Source organism: Anomaloglossus baeobatrachus, chromosome 5 (genome assembly GCF_048569485.1).
Source record: "Anomaloglossus baeobatrachus isolate aAnoBae1 chromosome 5, aAnoBae1.hap1, whole genome shotgun sequence".
NCBI lineage: Eukaryota > Metazoa > Chordata > Amphibia > Anura > Aromobatidae > Anomaloglossus > Anomaloglossus baeobatrachus.
The window spans coordinates 470,084,703-470,097,357 of record NC_134357.1 but is presented as its reverse complement, the minus strand read 5'-3'; the positions used below and the strand labels follow the sequence as shown (position 1 = coordinate 470,097,357).

The following is a 12,655-nucleotide window of genomic DNA, read 5'->3' as shown; positions in this document are numbered from 1 at the left end:
GAGGATTCATCATCTGATCCCAGACTCCGTCCTTCTAAGAGAAGGCGCAGGGTTTCCTCCCCCTCCCCATCCCACGGCTCTGTATCAAGAGCTGACTCTCAAGATGAGGAGGATGCCCTCACTGGGGGCTCGGAGGCTATGTATCCCATCGATTTCTCTGAGGGTGACTCAGATCTTAGTGATTTGATTGCTTCTATTAATTCTGTGCTGGATCTCAATCCGCCAGTGTCAGAGGAGCAACTCTCTTTGGCAGAAAAACATCAGTTTACCTCGCCTAAGAGAGTGAAGAGTGTGTTCTTTAACCACTCCAGTTTTCAGACCGCTGTGACCAAACCCAGGGCCTGCCCTGAGGAACGCTTTCCAAAGCGTGGTTCTGATGACCGGTTTCCAATTTCTACCTGAGGTGGTCAAGGAGTGGTCTCACTCCCCAAAGGTAGACCCTCCGGTGTCTAGGCTCTCAGCCCGGACCGTTGTGTCGGTGGCTGACGGCACCTCACTTAAGGATTCCACTGACCGTCAGATTGACCTTCTGGCCAAATCTGTGTATGAAGCTGCGGGGGCCGCGTTTTCCCCGTCTTTTGCAGCAGTGTGGGCTCTCAAAGCCATCTCTGCTTCTCTAGAGGAGATGCATTCCCTCACCAAGGAATCTATGCCTGAGATGGTTACCTTAACTGCTCAGGCTTCAGCCTTTTCATCTTATGCTACGTCTGCCATGCTAGAGGCTGCTCACCGCACTGCGGTGGCTTCAGCTAATTCTCTTGTTATCCGCAGGATTTTGTGGCTTCGAGAGTGGAAGGCAGATGCTTTTTCCAAGAAGTTTCTTGCTGGGCTCCCTTTTGCTGGTTCACGGCTGTTTGGTGAACAGCTGGATGAAATCATTACAGAAGCTACTGGCGGGAAGAGTACTTCCATGCCACAAACCAAGACCAGGAAACCCGCCCAGGGTAGGAATCAATCGAGGTTTCGTTCCTTTCGTTCCTCCAACTGGTCATCCTCTAAGCCTTCCGCCTCGTCCGCTAACTCAGCCAAGGATCAGAAATCCAACTGGCGCCCAAAAGCGCGTCCGCAGAAGACCGCAGGAGGTCCTCATAACTCGGCCCGCTCCAGCCATGTCCTTAGTCGGTGGCAGGCTCTCCCACTTTGGGGACGCTTGGTTAAAGCAAGTCTCCGAAAAGTGGGTGAGAAACATCATATCTCACGGCTACAGGATAGAATTCTCTTCCAGCCCTCCAAACAGATTTTTTCTCTCAACTCCCCCCTGCTCCAAGGCCGCCGCCTTCTCGCAGGCCGTGGCGTCCTTGCAGGCAAACGGAGTGATTGTCCCAGTTCCCGCTCAGGAACGGTTCAGAGGTTTTTACTCAAATCTCTTCCTAGTTCCAAAAAAAAAAAAAGGACGGTACCTTCCAGCCCATCCTGGATCTCAAGCTTCTCAACAAGCATGTGCGGCATTTTCGCATGGAGTCTCTGCGATCAGTCATTGCCTCTATGACCCAAGGGGAGTTCCTGGCGTCCATCGACATCAGAGATGGCTATCTACATGTGCCAATCGCAGTGTCACATCAGCGTTGGTTTTGCAATAGGAGAGGATCATTTCCAATTCGTGGCTCTCTCCTACGGGTTAGCCACAGCCCCTCGGGTATTCACCAAGGTCATGGCGGCAGTGATTGCGGTCCTGCACCTCCAGGGGTTAGCAGTGCTTCCTTATCTGGACGACCTTCTGGTCAAGGGTCCATCCAGCGCAGACTGTCAGCGGAGTGTTTCGCTCACTCTCGCCACCCTAGCCCAATTCGGGTGGATTGTCAATCTTCCCAAATCCACTCTGACTCCGACCCAGAGTCTCACGTACCTAGGGATGCAGTTCGAGACTTTGCCGGCACTTGTGAAGTTGCCCTTAATCAAACAGCAGTCTCTCCGGCTAGCGGTGCGCTCTTTCCTGAGGCCCCGCCGTTATTCCCTCAGGCGCCTGATGCAGGTGCTGGGTCAAATGGTGGCCTCCATGGAGGCGGTTCCCTTTGCCCAGTTCCATCTGCGTCCTCTGCAGCTGGACATTCTCCGCTGTTGGGACAAGCGACCTTCCTCCTTACAGAGGTTAGTGGCTCTGTCGCCACGGACCAGGAGCTCTCTTCAGTGGTGGCTTCGACCCCTCTCCCTGTCCCAAGGACGCTCCTTCCTGACTCCGTCCTGGGTGATTCTCACCACGGATGCCAGCCTTTCCGGCTGGGGAGCGGTACATCTCCACCACAGAGCACAGGGCACTTGGACTCCGTCCGAGTCAGCCCTTTCAATCAATGTCCTGGAAATCAGAGCTGTGCTTCTAGCTCTCCTAGCCTTTCACCACCTGTTGGCGGGCAGGCACATTCGAGTCCAGTCAGACAACACGACAGCGGTTGCCTACATCAATCACCAAGGCGGGACACGCAGCCGCCTGGCAATGTTGGAGGTCCAACGCATTCTTCAATGGGCGGAGGACTCCAAGTCCACCATATCTGCAGTCCACATCCTTGGCGTAGAAAACTGGGAGGCAGATTATCTCAGCCGTCAATCCGTGGACGGTGGCGAGTGGTCCCTGCACCCGGCAGTGTTTCAGTCAATCTTCCGCAAGTGGGGCACTCCGGACGTGGACCTAATGGCATCCCGTCACAACAACAAGGTTCTGGTTTACGTGGCTCGCTCCCACGATCCTCAGGCCTTCGCCGCGGACGCTCTGGTTCAAGACTGGTCCCAGTTTTGTCTGTCCTACGTGTTTCCCCCTCTAGCCCTCTTGCCCAGAGTCCTGCGCAAGATCAGAATGGAGGGCCGTCGAGTCCTCCTCATTGCACCGGACTGGCCCAGGCGAGCTTGGTATCCGGACCTGCTCCAACTGTCCGTGGAGATGCCGTGGCATCTTCCGGACCGTCCAGACCTGCTCTCGCAAGGTCCGTTTTTCCGCCCGAATTCTGCGGCACTCAAATTGACGGCGTGGCTCTTGAGTCCTGGATTTTGACGGCTTCTGGTATTCCTCCTGAAGTCATCTCCACTATGACTCGGGCCCGTAAGTCTTCCTCCGTCAAGATCTATCACAGGACTTGGAAAATTTTCCTGTCCTGGTGTCGCTCTTCCGGCCATTCTCCTTGGCCATTCTCGTTGCCGACACTTATGTCTTTTTTACAGTCCAGTCTGCAGCTAGGACTGTCCCTCAACTCTCTCAAGGGACAAGTCTCAGCTCTATCAGTGCTGTTCCAGCGGCGTCTCGCCCGGCTGGCTCAGGTCCGCACCTTCATGCAAGGTGCGTCTCACATCATTCCGCTTTATCGGCGGCCCTTGGATCCCTGGGACCTTAACTTGGTCCTCACGGTATTGCAGAAACCCCCTTTCGAGCCCCTTAGGGAGGTTTCTTTGTATCGTCTTTCTCAAAAGGTGGCCTTTCTAGTTGCCATAACTTCTCTCAGGAGAGTCTCTGATTTGGCTGCGCTCTCCTCGGAGTCACCTTTTTTGTTTTTTCACCAAGACAAGGTAGTTCTCCGTCCGACCCCGGACTTTCTTCCTAAGGTGGTCTCTCCCTTCCACCTTAACCAGGATATTTCCTTGCCTTCCTTCTGTCCGGCCCCTGTTCATCGCTTTGAGAAAGCGCTGCATACTCTAGATCTGGTACGTGCTCTCCGGATTTATGTGTCTCGCACCGCTGCGCTTAGGCGGTGCACCTCTCTTTTTGTGCTAACCACAGGGCGGCGCAAGGGTCTCTCTGCTTCTAAGCCGACCTTGGCCCATTGGATTAGATCGACCATTTCGGACGCCTACCAGAGTACTCAGGTGCCTCCCCCGCCGGGGATCAAAGCACACTCGACCAGAGCTGTCGATGCCTCTTGGGCTTTTAGGCACCAGGCTACGGCTCAACAAGTCTGTCAGGCTGCCACTTGGACTAGCCTGCATACCTTTTCGAAGCACTACCAAGTGCATGCTCATGCTTCGGCAGATGCGAGCTTGGGCAGACGCATCCTTCAGGCGGCTGTCGCCCACTTGTGAAGTTAGGCTCCGCCTACTTCTTAGTTTTTCTGTTTATTCCCACCCAGGGACAGCTTTGGAACGTCCCATGGTATGGGTCTCCCAAAGGAACGATAAAGAAAAAGAGAATTTTGTTACTTACCGTAAATTCTTTTTCTTATAGTTCCGTATTGGGAGACCCAGCTCCCTCCCTGTTGCCTGTTGACAATTTTCTTGTTCCGTGTGTTATCACCGGCTGTTGTCGTGGACAGAGTCTCCGGTTGTTCCGGTTCTTACTCGGTTCTACTTGTGGGTGGCTATTCTCCTTCAGCTTTTGCACTAAACTGGCTGGGACTGGCTACCAGGGGGTGTATAAGCTCAGAGGGAGGAGCTACACTTTTAAGTGTAGTACTTTGTGTGTCCTCTGGAGGCAGAAGCTAAACACCCATGGTCTGGGTCTCCCAATACGGAACTATAAGAAAAAGAATTTACGGTAAGTAACAAAATTCTCTTTTTTTTGTTGTCTATTTTTTATTTCTTACTGACTGGGTTGCTGATGTCGGGTATCTGACAGACGCCTGACATCACTAACCCCAGGGCTTGATGCCAGGTGACATTACACATCTGGCATCAACCCCATATATTACCCAGTTTGCCACCGCACCAGGACAATGGGATGAGTTGGGGCAAAGCGCCAGGATTGGCGCATCTAATGGATGCGCCACTTCTGGGGCGGCTGCGGCCTGCTATTTTTAGGCTGGGGAGTGTCCAATAACTGTGGACCTCCCTAGTCTGAGAATACCAGACCACAGCTGTCCGCTTTACCTTGGCTGGTGATCCAATTTGAGGGGGACCCCACATTTTTTGTTTTTAAATCTTTTAATGTAAGATAACAGCGTGGGGTGCCCTCTGTTTTGGATTACTAGCCAAGGTGAAGCTGACAGCTGTGGTCTGCAGGCTGCAGCCGTCTGCTTTACCCTAGCTGGCTACAAAAGTATGGGGGACCCCACGTCTTTTTTATTTATTTTTTGGCTAAATACAAGGCTAAGCACCCTTTAGTGCCACATGAAAGTCACTAAAGGGTGCCAGCTTAGAATATGCAGGGGGGTGGGACATTATATAGGTCTTTCTCATCTATTCTCTATCTATCCATCTATTAATCTTTCTCTCTATCCATTATCTATCTGTATATCTATCTATCTATCAATTATCTATCTATTATCTATATTATTTATTGCAGTGACCGCATAAAAAAACGCGGGGACCAACCTGTGGAAAAACCGTAGCAAAAACGCATGCGGTTTTCCCGCGGTTTTGGTGCGTTTTTTTACCACAGGTGCGGTAATCTTCAACTCCCATAAGTTTCTCAAGAAATTTTCTTGAGAAAAATCACTTTTCTAGTGCGCACATAGCCTAATACAGGGTGTAACTCAGGATCAGTACAGGATAAGTAATGTAATGTATGTACACAGTGACTCCATCAGCAGAATAGTGAGTGCAGCTCTGGAGTATAATACAGGGTGTAACTCAGGATCAGTACAGGATAAGTAATGTAATGTATATGCACAGTGACTCCACCAGCAGAATAGTGAGTGCAGCTCTGGAGTATAATACAGGATGTAACTCATGATAAGTAATGTAATGTAGGTATCTAGTGACTGAACCAGCAGAATAGTGAGTGCAGCTGTAACTCAGGATAAGTATAGGATACGTAATCTATTTACACAGTGATCCCATCAGCAGAATAGTGAGTGCAGCTCTGGAGAATAATACAAGATTTAAGTAATGTTGTACGCAGTGACTCTGCTATATAGGGAGGTTATATCTGTATATTACTTGTACAATAAATCTGTAGTTGAACATTTTCTTAGTTCTAGCACATTATTAATGTGATAGTGCCCAGTTTGTCTCATGCTGTGTAATACTTCTACCTTCTATTGATCCCTTGTTCTTGTATTTCCTGTCTGTAGAAGTGGCAGTGTGTGGAGGATCCCAGTGGAAAGCTCCGGCTACACAAGTGTAAGGGGATGGCGACTCTGTCTTCAGCCCCTGACACCAAGAAGATGTCTCTCAATCTCTTGACCAGTTACTACAACACAAACCGCGATGAATGCAACTGTGACGCCATCAGCTACAAGATCTCTCGACTTGGCCGCAGCAAGAAGCTTCTCACTAAGAAAAGTGAGTCTTGGAACAGCGGCAGATTGTGTCCCTGAAACGTGTACGGAGGTGCCATCAGCAGTCACATGATTGATGATGCCCCATCCCCCACTCATGACATGGGCCTAGTTCTCTACATCAGAGGCTAAACTGCTATTACCCAGGGCGGAGGCCGTGCGATGCCAGTCATTTCTTTTCCTTCTTGGGTTTGAGAGGCTGTTGTTATCTGCTCGGGATAGTGGAGCAGAGGAGCTTCAGGCCTGATTTTCCCCAGCACATACAAGTGCATATCACAGGCAGTCGCAGGAGGCTCAATGTCTGTCTCACAGGTGGGAGATGGCGGTGCCATGTTCTCACTGCACCATCTAGTGGCTATTTTGTGGTACTACTGGAGCTGAACTCAAACCACAGGGTAGATAATAATAATAATAATCTTTATTTCTATAGCGCCAACATATTGCATTGCAGATGCCTTGTTTATTACTGCTTTATAACCTCACTGCCTCTTTTCTGTTGCAGAGTACAAGGCCAAGTATATGAGGAACCGCTCCGTCCGCTCTGTGTCCATTGAAGTGTCAGGTGATGTCATTAATATGGACATAGAGCAGGAATATGAGCCTGTGCTGACGAAGAACTTTACCAAACGGCAGCTGCTTGAGCCAGAAGATGACGATGATGAGGATAAGAATGCTGATGACTTTAGCGGCACTGGAGAGATCACAAATGAATTGGTAGTTCCCAGTGCTGTGAAAGTGACACACAGGTGAGAAATCTGTTCAGGATCACAGCAGCCATAGTTATGGACAGGCGGCAGTGCCTCCTGCTACATAATGTCCTGTCCCATACGCAGGTGCCACATACTTCCTAATGACACTGTGCAGTGCGACCTGGATCTCTACAAGTCTCTGCAGGCCTGGAAGGATCACAAGCTGCACATCGACCATGAGGTAAGAGCAGCAATCCTCCATACACCACAGAGCCTGCACAATTATAGTTCTATCTAAAAAAAAAAAACTGTGGCGCTTACACTCCCTGACCCCAATATACAGATCACATATTAAACAAATCTCTACAAACAGTCTTTGTGTACATACATTACATTAGAGATCCATTATAGAGTGTGTATTATACTCCAGAGCTGTATTCACTATTCTGCTGGTGCAGTCTATATATTACATTACTTATCCTGTACTAGTTCTAAGTTCCATCCTTTTAGAGTACGTGCCCAAGATCTAGACACACTGCGTTCTAGACACATCGTGTCTTCTCTTGCAGGGCCGCAATTGTTCTCCGCAGGTCCGTGCCGACAATCAGTGTTCTGGGCGCTGCAAATTTTCGCTATGTTCTCCCGCTAAGAGTACTCGTGTCTCCTCAAGCACAAATTGACATGCTGAGGCTTGGAGAGCTGTGCGACATGTCCGTTTATGCTGCTGGGGGAAAAAAACAACAGTGAGCAGGGATTTCTATAAATCCTATCCACTGTGCTCCTACTGTACAATGCAGCGTTTTGGACGCAGGGGAAACACACTGCATCCAGAATGCTACAAGCTCTGATCGTTCTTATACTCCAGAACTGCACTCACTATTCTGCTGATGGAGTCACTGTATACATATATTACGTTAGAGATCCTGTATTATACCCCAATGCTGCAGTCGCTGTTCACTCTAGCATATATTATAGGACTAGTACAGGATTAGTAATGTATAGTATGTACACAGTAACTCCACCAGCAGACTAGTGAGTGCAGCTGTGGTATATAACGCAGGATGTAACTCAGGATCAGTACAGTATAAGTAATGTAATGTATGTGTGCAGTTATTCTACCAGCAGAATATTGAGTGCAGCTCTGGAGTATAATACAGGATGTAATGCAGGATCAGTGCATAATATGTAATGTATCTACACAATGAATACGCAAGCAGAAAAGTGAGTGCAGCTCTGAAGTATAATACAAGATGTACTGTAACTCCGAATCAGTAATATAATGTATGTACACAGTGACTGCACCAGCAGAATAGTGAGTGCTGCTCTGGAGTATAATACAAGATGTAACTCAGGATCAGTACAGGATAAGTAATGTATGTGCACAGTGACTCCACCAGCAGAATAGTGAGTGCAGCTCTGGCATGTCACATAGCATGCTGTTGTGCAAGGGTCAGCGTCTCTTCTCCCTCGTAGCAGAAATGACAGTATCACCATTATGTTATAGATTGAAACGTTACAGAGTAAGATCAAGAACCTGAGAGAGGTCAGAGGTCACCTGAAGAAGCAGCGTCCGGAGGACTGTGACTGCAGCAAGATCAGGTATCTCCACCAGTGTGTTCAGTATGACCATAGGGCCATTTGGGTCATGTGACTGTGGTGTAATGCGGGCGTCTCACAGAACTCAAAGCTGAAGGTCACATGTACAGATGATTTTTGATATCTGCGTTTCACTGTCTCACCACAGCTATCACTTCAAGAACAAGAAGGGGAAGCTGAAGAGTGGGGACCCCCTTATGCACCCCTTTAAGTAAGTGCACCCAGAGGCTGTCTGTTGTGCTTGTAGGTGGTGAGTGAGGGATCATGATTGTGAGGTTTATACCCAGGAAATCGCTAAAAGAACATGACAAGATCTGGCTCCTGCGGGAACAGAGACGCAAGAAAAAGCTGCGCAAATTGCTGAAGAGGCTGAAGAACAATGACACGTGCAGCATGCCCGGCCTCACCTGCTTCACCCACGACAACCAGCACTGGCAGACTGCCCCCTTCTGGACATGTAAGGTCCCATTACGGGTGCAGGATATAAGGCTTCTTACAGAGTATCAGTGTAACCTGAGCCACCAGTCAGGAGTCAGGATAACCCTGAGAGTGGCGGTGCCGCTGCTGTTCTGACTGGCTGTCTTATCTTATTAAATCGGTAAAATTGCAAAATGCTTGAAAAATGAACAACTTTTCTTCTTGCATTAAAAATCCTCTCCTTCCCAAGGACAAAAGCATTTTTAATTTCGGAGTTTACTGCTCGTAGCCTAGGTTACCGGCTACCACTACAGTCTGAGAGGTGGCCGCTCTCCTAGTTAATGTGCACCATGCTTTTTGCTATATCACTGGGTCCGGGCAGCCTCCGTGCTGCTGAGGCAAAGCTGTCACTTGATGCTGCGGAGCACAGTTAGGAACAGCGATTTAGCCTTGCTGTCGTCCCAAACTGCCAATCATCAGGAACACTCCACCAAGTTGGGCGGCAGAGGAGCAGCGTGCTCCTGATGATTGACCGTGTGACAACCCCTTCAAGATGACAGAATTACCTGCATTGATCTCTTCTGATAAACCCTTTGCTGTAAGGGCATGAGCAGATCACGTTTTAAGATGCTGCTTATTGTTTAACGTCCCTGACAACAAGCAGAAATCTGTGTGGAACCTGAGGAAGCCAATTACAAAGTTACATTATAGAGGGACTGATCCATATACAGTGTGTCCACCCATATCCTGTCCACCGCCATTAACTTGAGAACGGCGGCAGCTATAGACATAGAAGTGGTGTCTAGATATAGTAAAGTAGCCATGCGCTACGCAATGAAACCACCTATAGCGCCACCTGGTGGAAAACAACGGAGTTAGCATTTTTATCTTGAAAACGAAACGAGATAGAGAAAAAAAGTGAATTACAAAGTTGTAGGGCATCATCAATACAATAGGAATCGACACCTTGCATACAGAAATGCTATGATTAGAACGTGTAAAACTCACAAGGCTGCGGACGTGAAGCGATACCTCATGGAGACCTTCCTACAAGTCATTGTGTATGGTGGCTGTGTGGAGTGGCCTCCACGCTCATCTGACCTTATCCCTTTGGACTTCTTTCTGTGAGGTCACAGCAAACAGCAGGTGTATGCGACCCCTCCACCAACATTGCAGGACCTACGACGACATATCACAGATGCTTGTGCAAATGTGTCACCTACCATATTGCACAACGTGCAGCGAGATACAGTATGCTGTCCAGAGTCCAGATGTGCATTGCAGCTGACGGTGGCCACTTTGAGCATCAAAGTTCAATGAGCGCCATATGCGGGACCAGCATTCAATGTTTTGGGGGGTCATGGGTTTCATATCATAGTATTTCTGTATGCAAGGTGACTATTCGTATTGAATTGATGAAGCCCTACAATTTTTTTAATTCACTTTTTATTCTCTAGCTCGTTCCGTTTTCAAGATAAAAATGCTAACTTTGTTCTTTTCCACCAGGTGGCGCTATAGGTGGTTTCATTGTGTAGCGCATGGCTACTTTACTATACCTAGACACCACTTCTATGCCTATAGCTGCCGCCGTTCTCAAGTTAATGGCGGTGGACAGGATATCTGTGGACACACTGTATACATAGGACTGTCCTTATAAGATGCCAAAGAGACAGCAGAGCTGCCTCCACTCACTAAATCTGTCGGCCCTCATTGTTGTCTTCTCTTCCTCCATAGTGGGGCCTTTCTGTGCATGCACCAGCGCCAACAACAACACTTACTGGTGCTTGAGAACTATTAACGAGACCCACAACTTCTTGTTTTGTGAATTCGCCACCGGCTTCTTGGAATACTTTGACATCAACACTGACCCGTACCAGGTAACAAGCGCCAACCACAGCGATAATGCAACTGGTTATTAATGGGGCTCCTTGTGCTTAATGCATGAGGGTGACCGCTATGGTCCTCTATCAGTCTGACTCGTTTTGGACTTTTTTCTCTTGCAGTTGATTAATGCGGTGAACACTCTGGACCGGGACATCCTCAACCAGTTACACGTCCAGTTGATGGAGCTGCGCAGCTGTAAGGGCTCCCGGCAGTGCAACCCCCGCACGCGGAACGTGGAGCTCGGTAAGATATCCTTAGAGGATGGCAACTCCTAGGATGCTGAGAGCAGTAGTTGTCGTTTTTCCTCAGTCTGGAACCTCTGACTAATCATCTTTTTATACTTGCAGGTCTCAAAGATGAAAGTTTTGAGCAGTTCAAGTAAGTGTCATCCTGAGTGCGGGACAAGGAGATGCTGCTGCTGCAGTCTTCTGTTCTTTCTGCATATGAATGCGTCTGTTTAATTTTACCCTTGTCTCCTCCACTGGAAACTCATAGCTGCCGTTACATGACACCCAATTTTCCACATGCCCTGATGCATTATGGCATTATGGGTGGTCACATAGCATCTGTTACCTGTGGACAAGGCTATGAGATCTTCTTGTGCATGCATGGTGCTGTCACATTTCATCTTGGTGATGGGTTACTTTCCTTTTCTTTTTCCCTCTTTCTTCCTTGCTCGGAATCAGACAACTTCAGCGTCGAAAATGGCCAAAAACGAAGAGGCCGTCATCGAAATCCTTGTGAGTTGTGGGACTTTGTACAGTAGATCAGTCCTATGTAACTATATGCCGCATTGGTCACAGGGGCAGTTTGCAGCCTTATCCTCTATGGCCCTGGTATATAAAGGTGGTGGCTGATCTAATGCAGGAGATTTAGAGGGAACCAACCACCAGGATTTTGTGTTATAAACTAAAGACAGTGCCATAATGGCGCTAGGATGATAATTAAAATGATACGTTATTTGTCCAAACATCTGAAAAGTATGTCACTGATGCAATGGCTTGTGTATCGGGATAGGACCTTGTGGGTGTTCTGTAATGTTTCCTCCCCTGGCTGCCTGCGTCCCCTGTTTAAATGTCTCCCCAGTGCCATCGCGTTTAGCGCTATGTCCGGTTTGTGCACAGTACTATTTTCAAGTTTTTCACCAAGTCTTCAATAAAATGGCACCGGAATGAGCACATGTGTACCACAATCTCTAGTGTCATTTTACTGAGGACAATGTGGAGATGACTAAGAGGTGACGCATGTGTTATAAAATTAGAAAATGTAATCTGCGCATGCGCCGCTGCCACTCATATTTGTCTGTACAGTGTCTTTAATAAATGGCGCCGGAGATTGCAATACACATATGCGCTGATTCCAGTGTAATTTTATTGAAGACACTGTAAAGAAGACTTGGAGAAAAACTTGAAAATAGTACTGCGCAGGACATAGTGCTAATCACGGTGACAGAGAGGAGACATTTAAACAGGGGCAGCAGGCTGCCAGGGGAGGAACCATTACAGAAGACGCGACCCACAAAGTCCCATCCCGATGATCAAGACACTGCACTAATGATGTTATTTTTGGATGTTTGGACAAGGATTACTCTGCAATTAAGACTCTAATTTATCAGTTAAAGGAATAATTTTAGTCAGCATACTAGCGCCATTATGGCACTGCTTCTAGTTTATAGGGCAAAAACCTTCTGGTTGGTTCCCTTTTAAGGATTTTATTCTCCACACATTAGATCAGAGAAATGTACTGTATATTCCCATATTGCCTTCTTGAATATTCAAATGAAAAAAGAGAGAGAGGGCACTCCTGTGTGGGATCTTAATGTATCGAGGTATGTACAATGTGAGGTGCACACTCACCTGATAGTGTTGTACGTCAGGTACAACACTGATAGTGGTATTGAAGGGGGATCGCAAGTTCACCGCTCCTTGTCAG

The 12,655-nt window shown here is 48.1% G+C and overlaps 1 protein-coding gene across 6 annotated transcripts in view; it reads left to right on the top strand.

The window, feature by feature from the left end:
- Nucleotides 1-12,655, top strand: part of SULF2 (sulfatase 2) — a 127,251-nt gene that overhangs the window by 89,464 nt on the left and 25,132 nt on the right. For 5 of the 6 annotated variants that reach the window (XM_075350641.1, XM_075350636.1, XM_075350639.1 and 2 more), the window contains 10 exons: nt 5,931-6,141; nt 6,640-6,883; nt 6,971-7,067; nt 8,331-8,425; nt 8,571-8,633; nt 8,710-8,879; nt 10,574-10,716; nt 10,843-10,966; nt 11,071-11,101; nt 11,410-11,463. In XM_075350641.1, coding sequence (XP_075206756.1) covers nt 5,931-6,141; nt 6,640-6,883; nt 6,971-7,067; nt 8,331-8,425; nt 8,571-8,633; nt 8,710-8,879; nt 10,574-10,716; nt 10,843-10,966; nt 11,071-11,101; nt 11,410-11,463 — 1,232 coding nt within the window. The remainder of the gene's footprint in view (nt 1-5,930; nt 6,142-6,639; nt 6,884-6,970; nt 7,068-8,330; nt 8,426-8,570; nt 8,634-8,709; nt 8,880-10,573; nt 10,717-10,842; nt 10,967-11,070; nt 11,102-11,409; nt 11,464-12,655) is intronic. The other variant, XM_075350640.1, reaches the window with a different exon arrangement.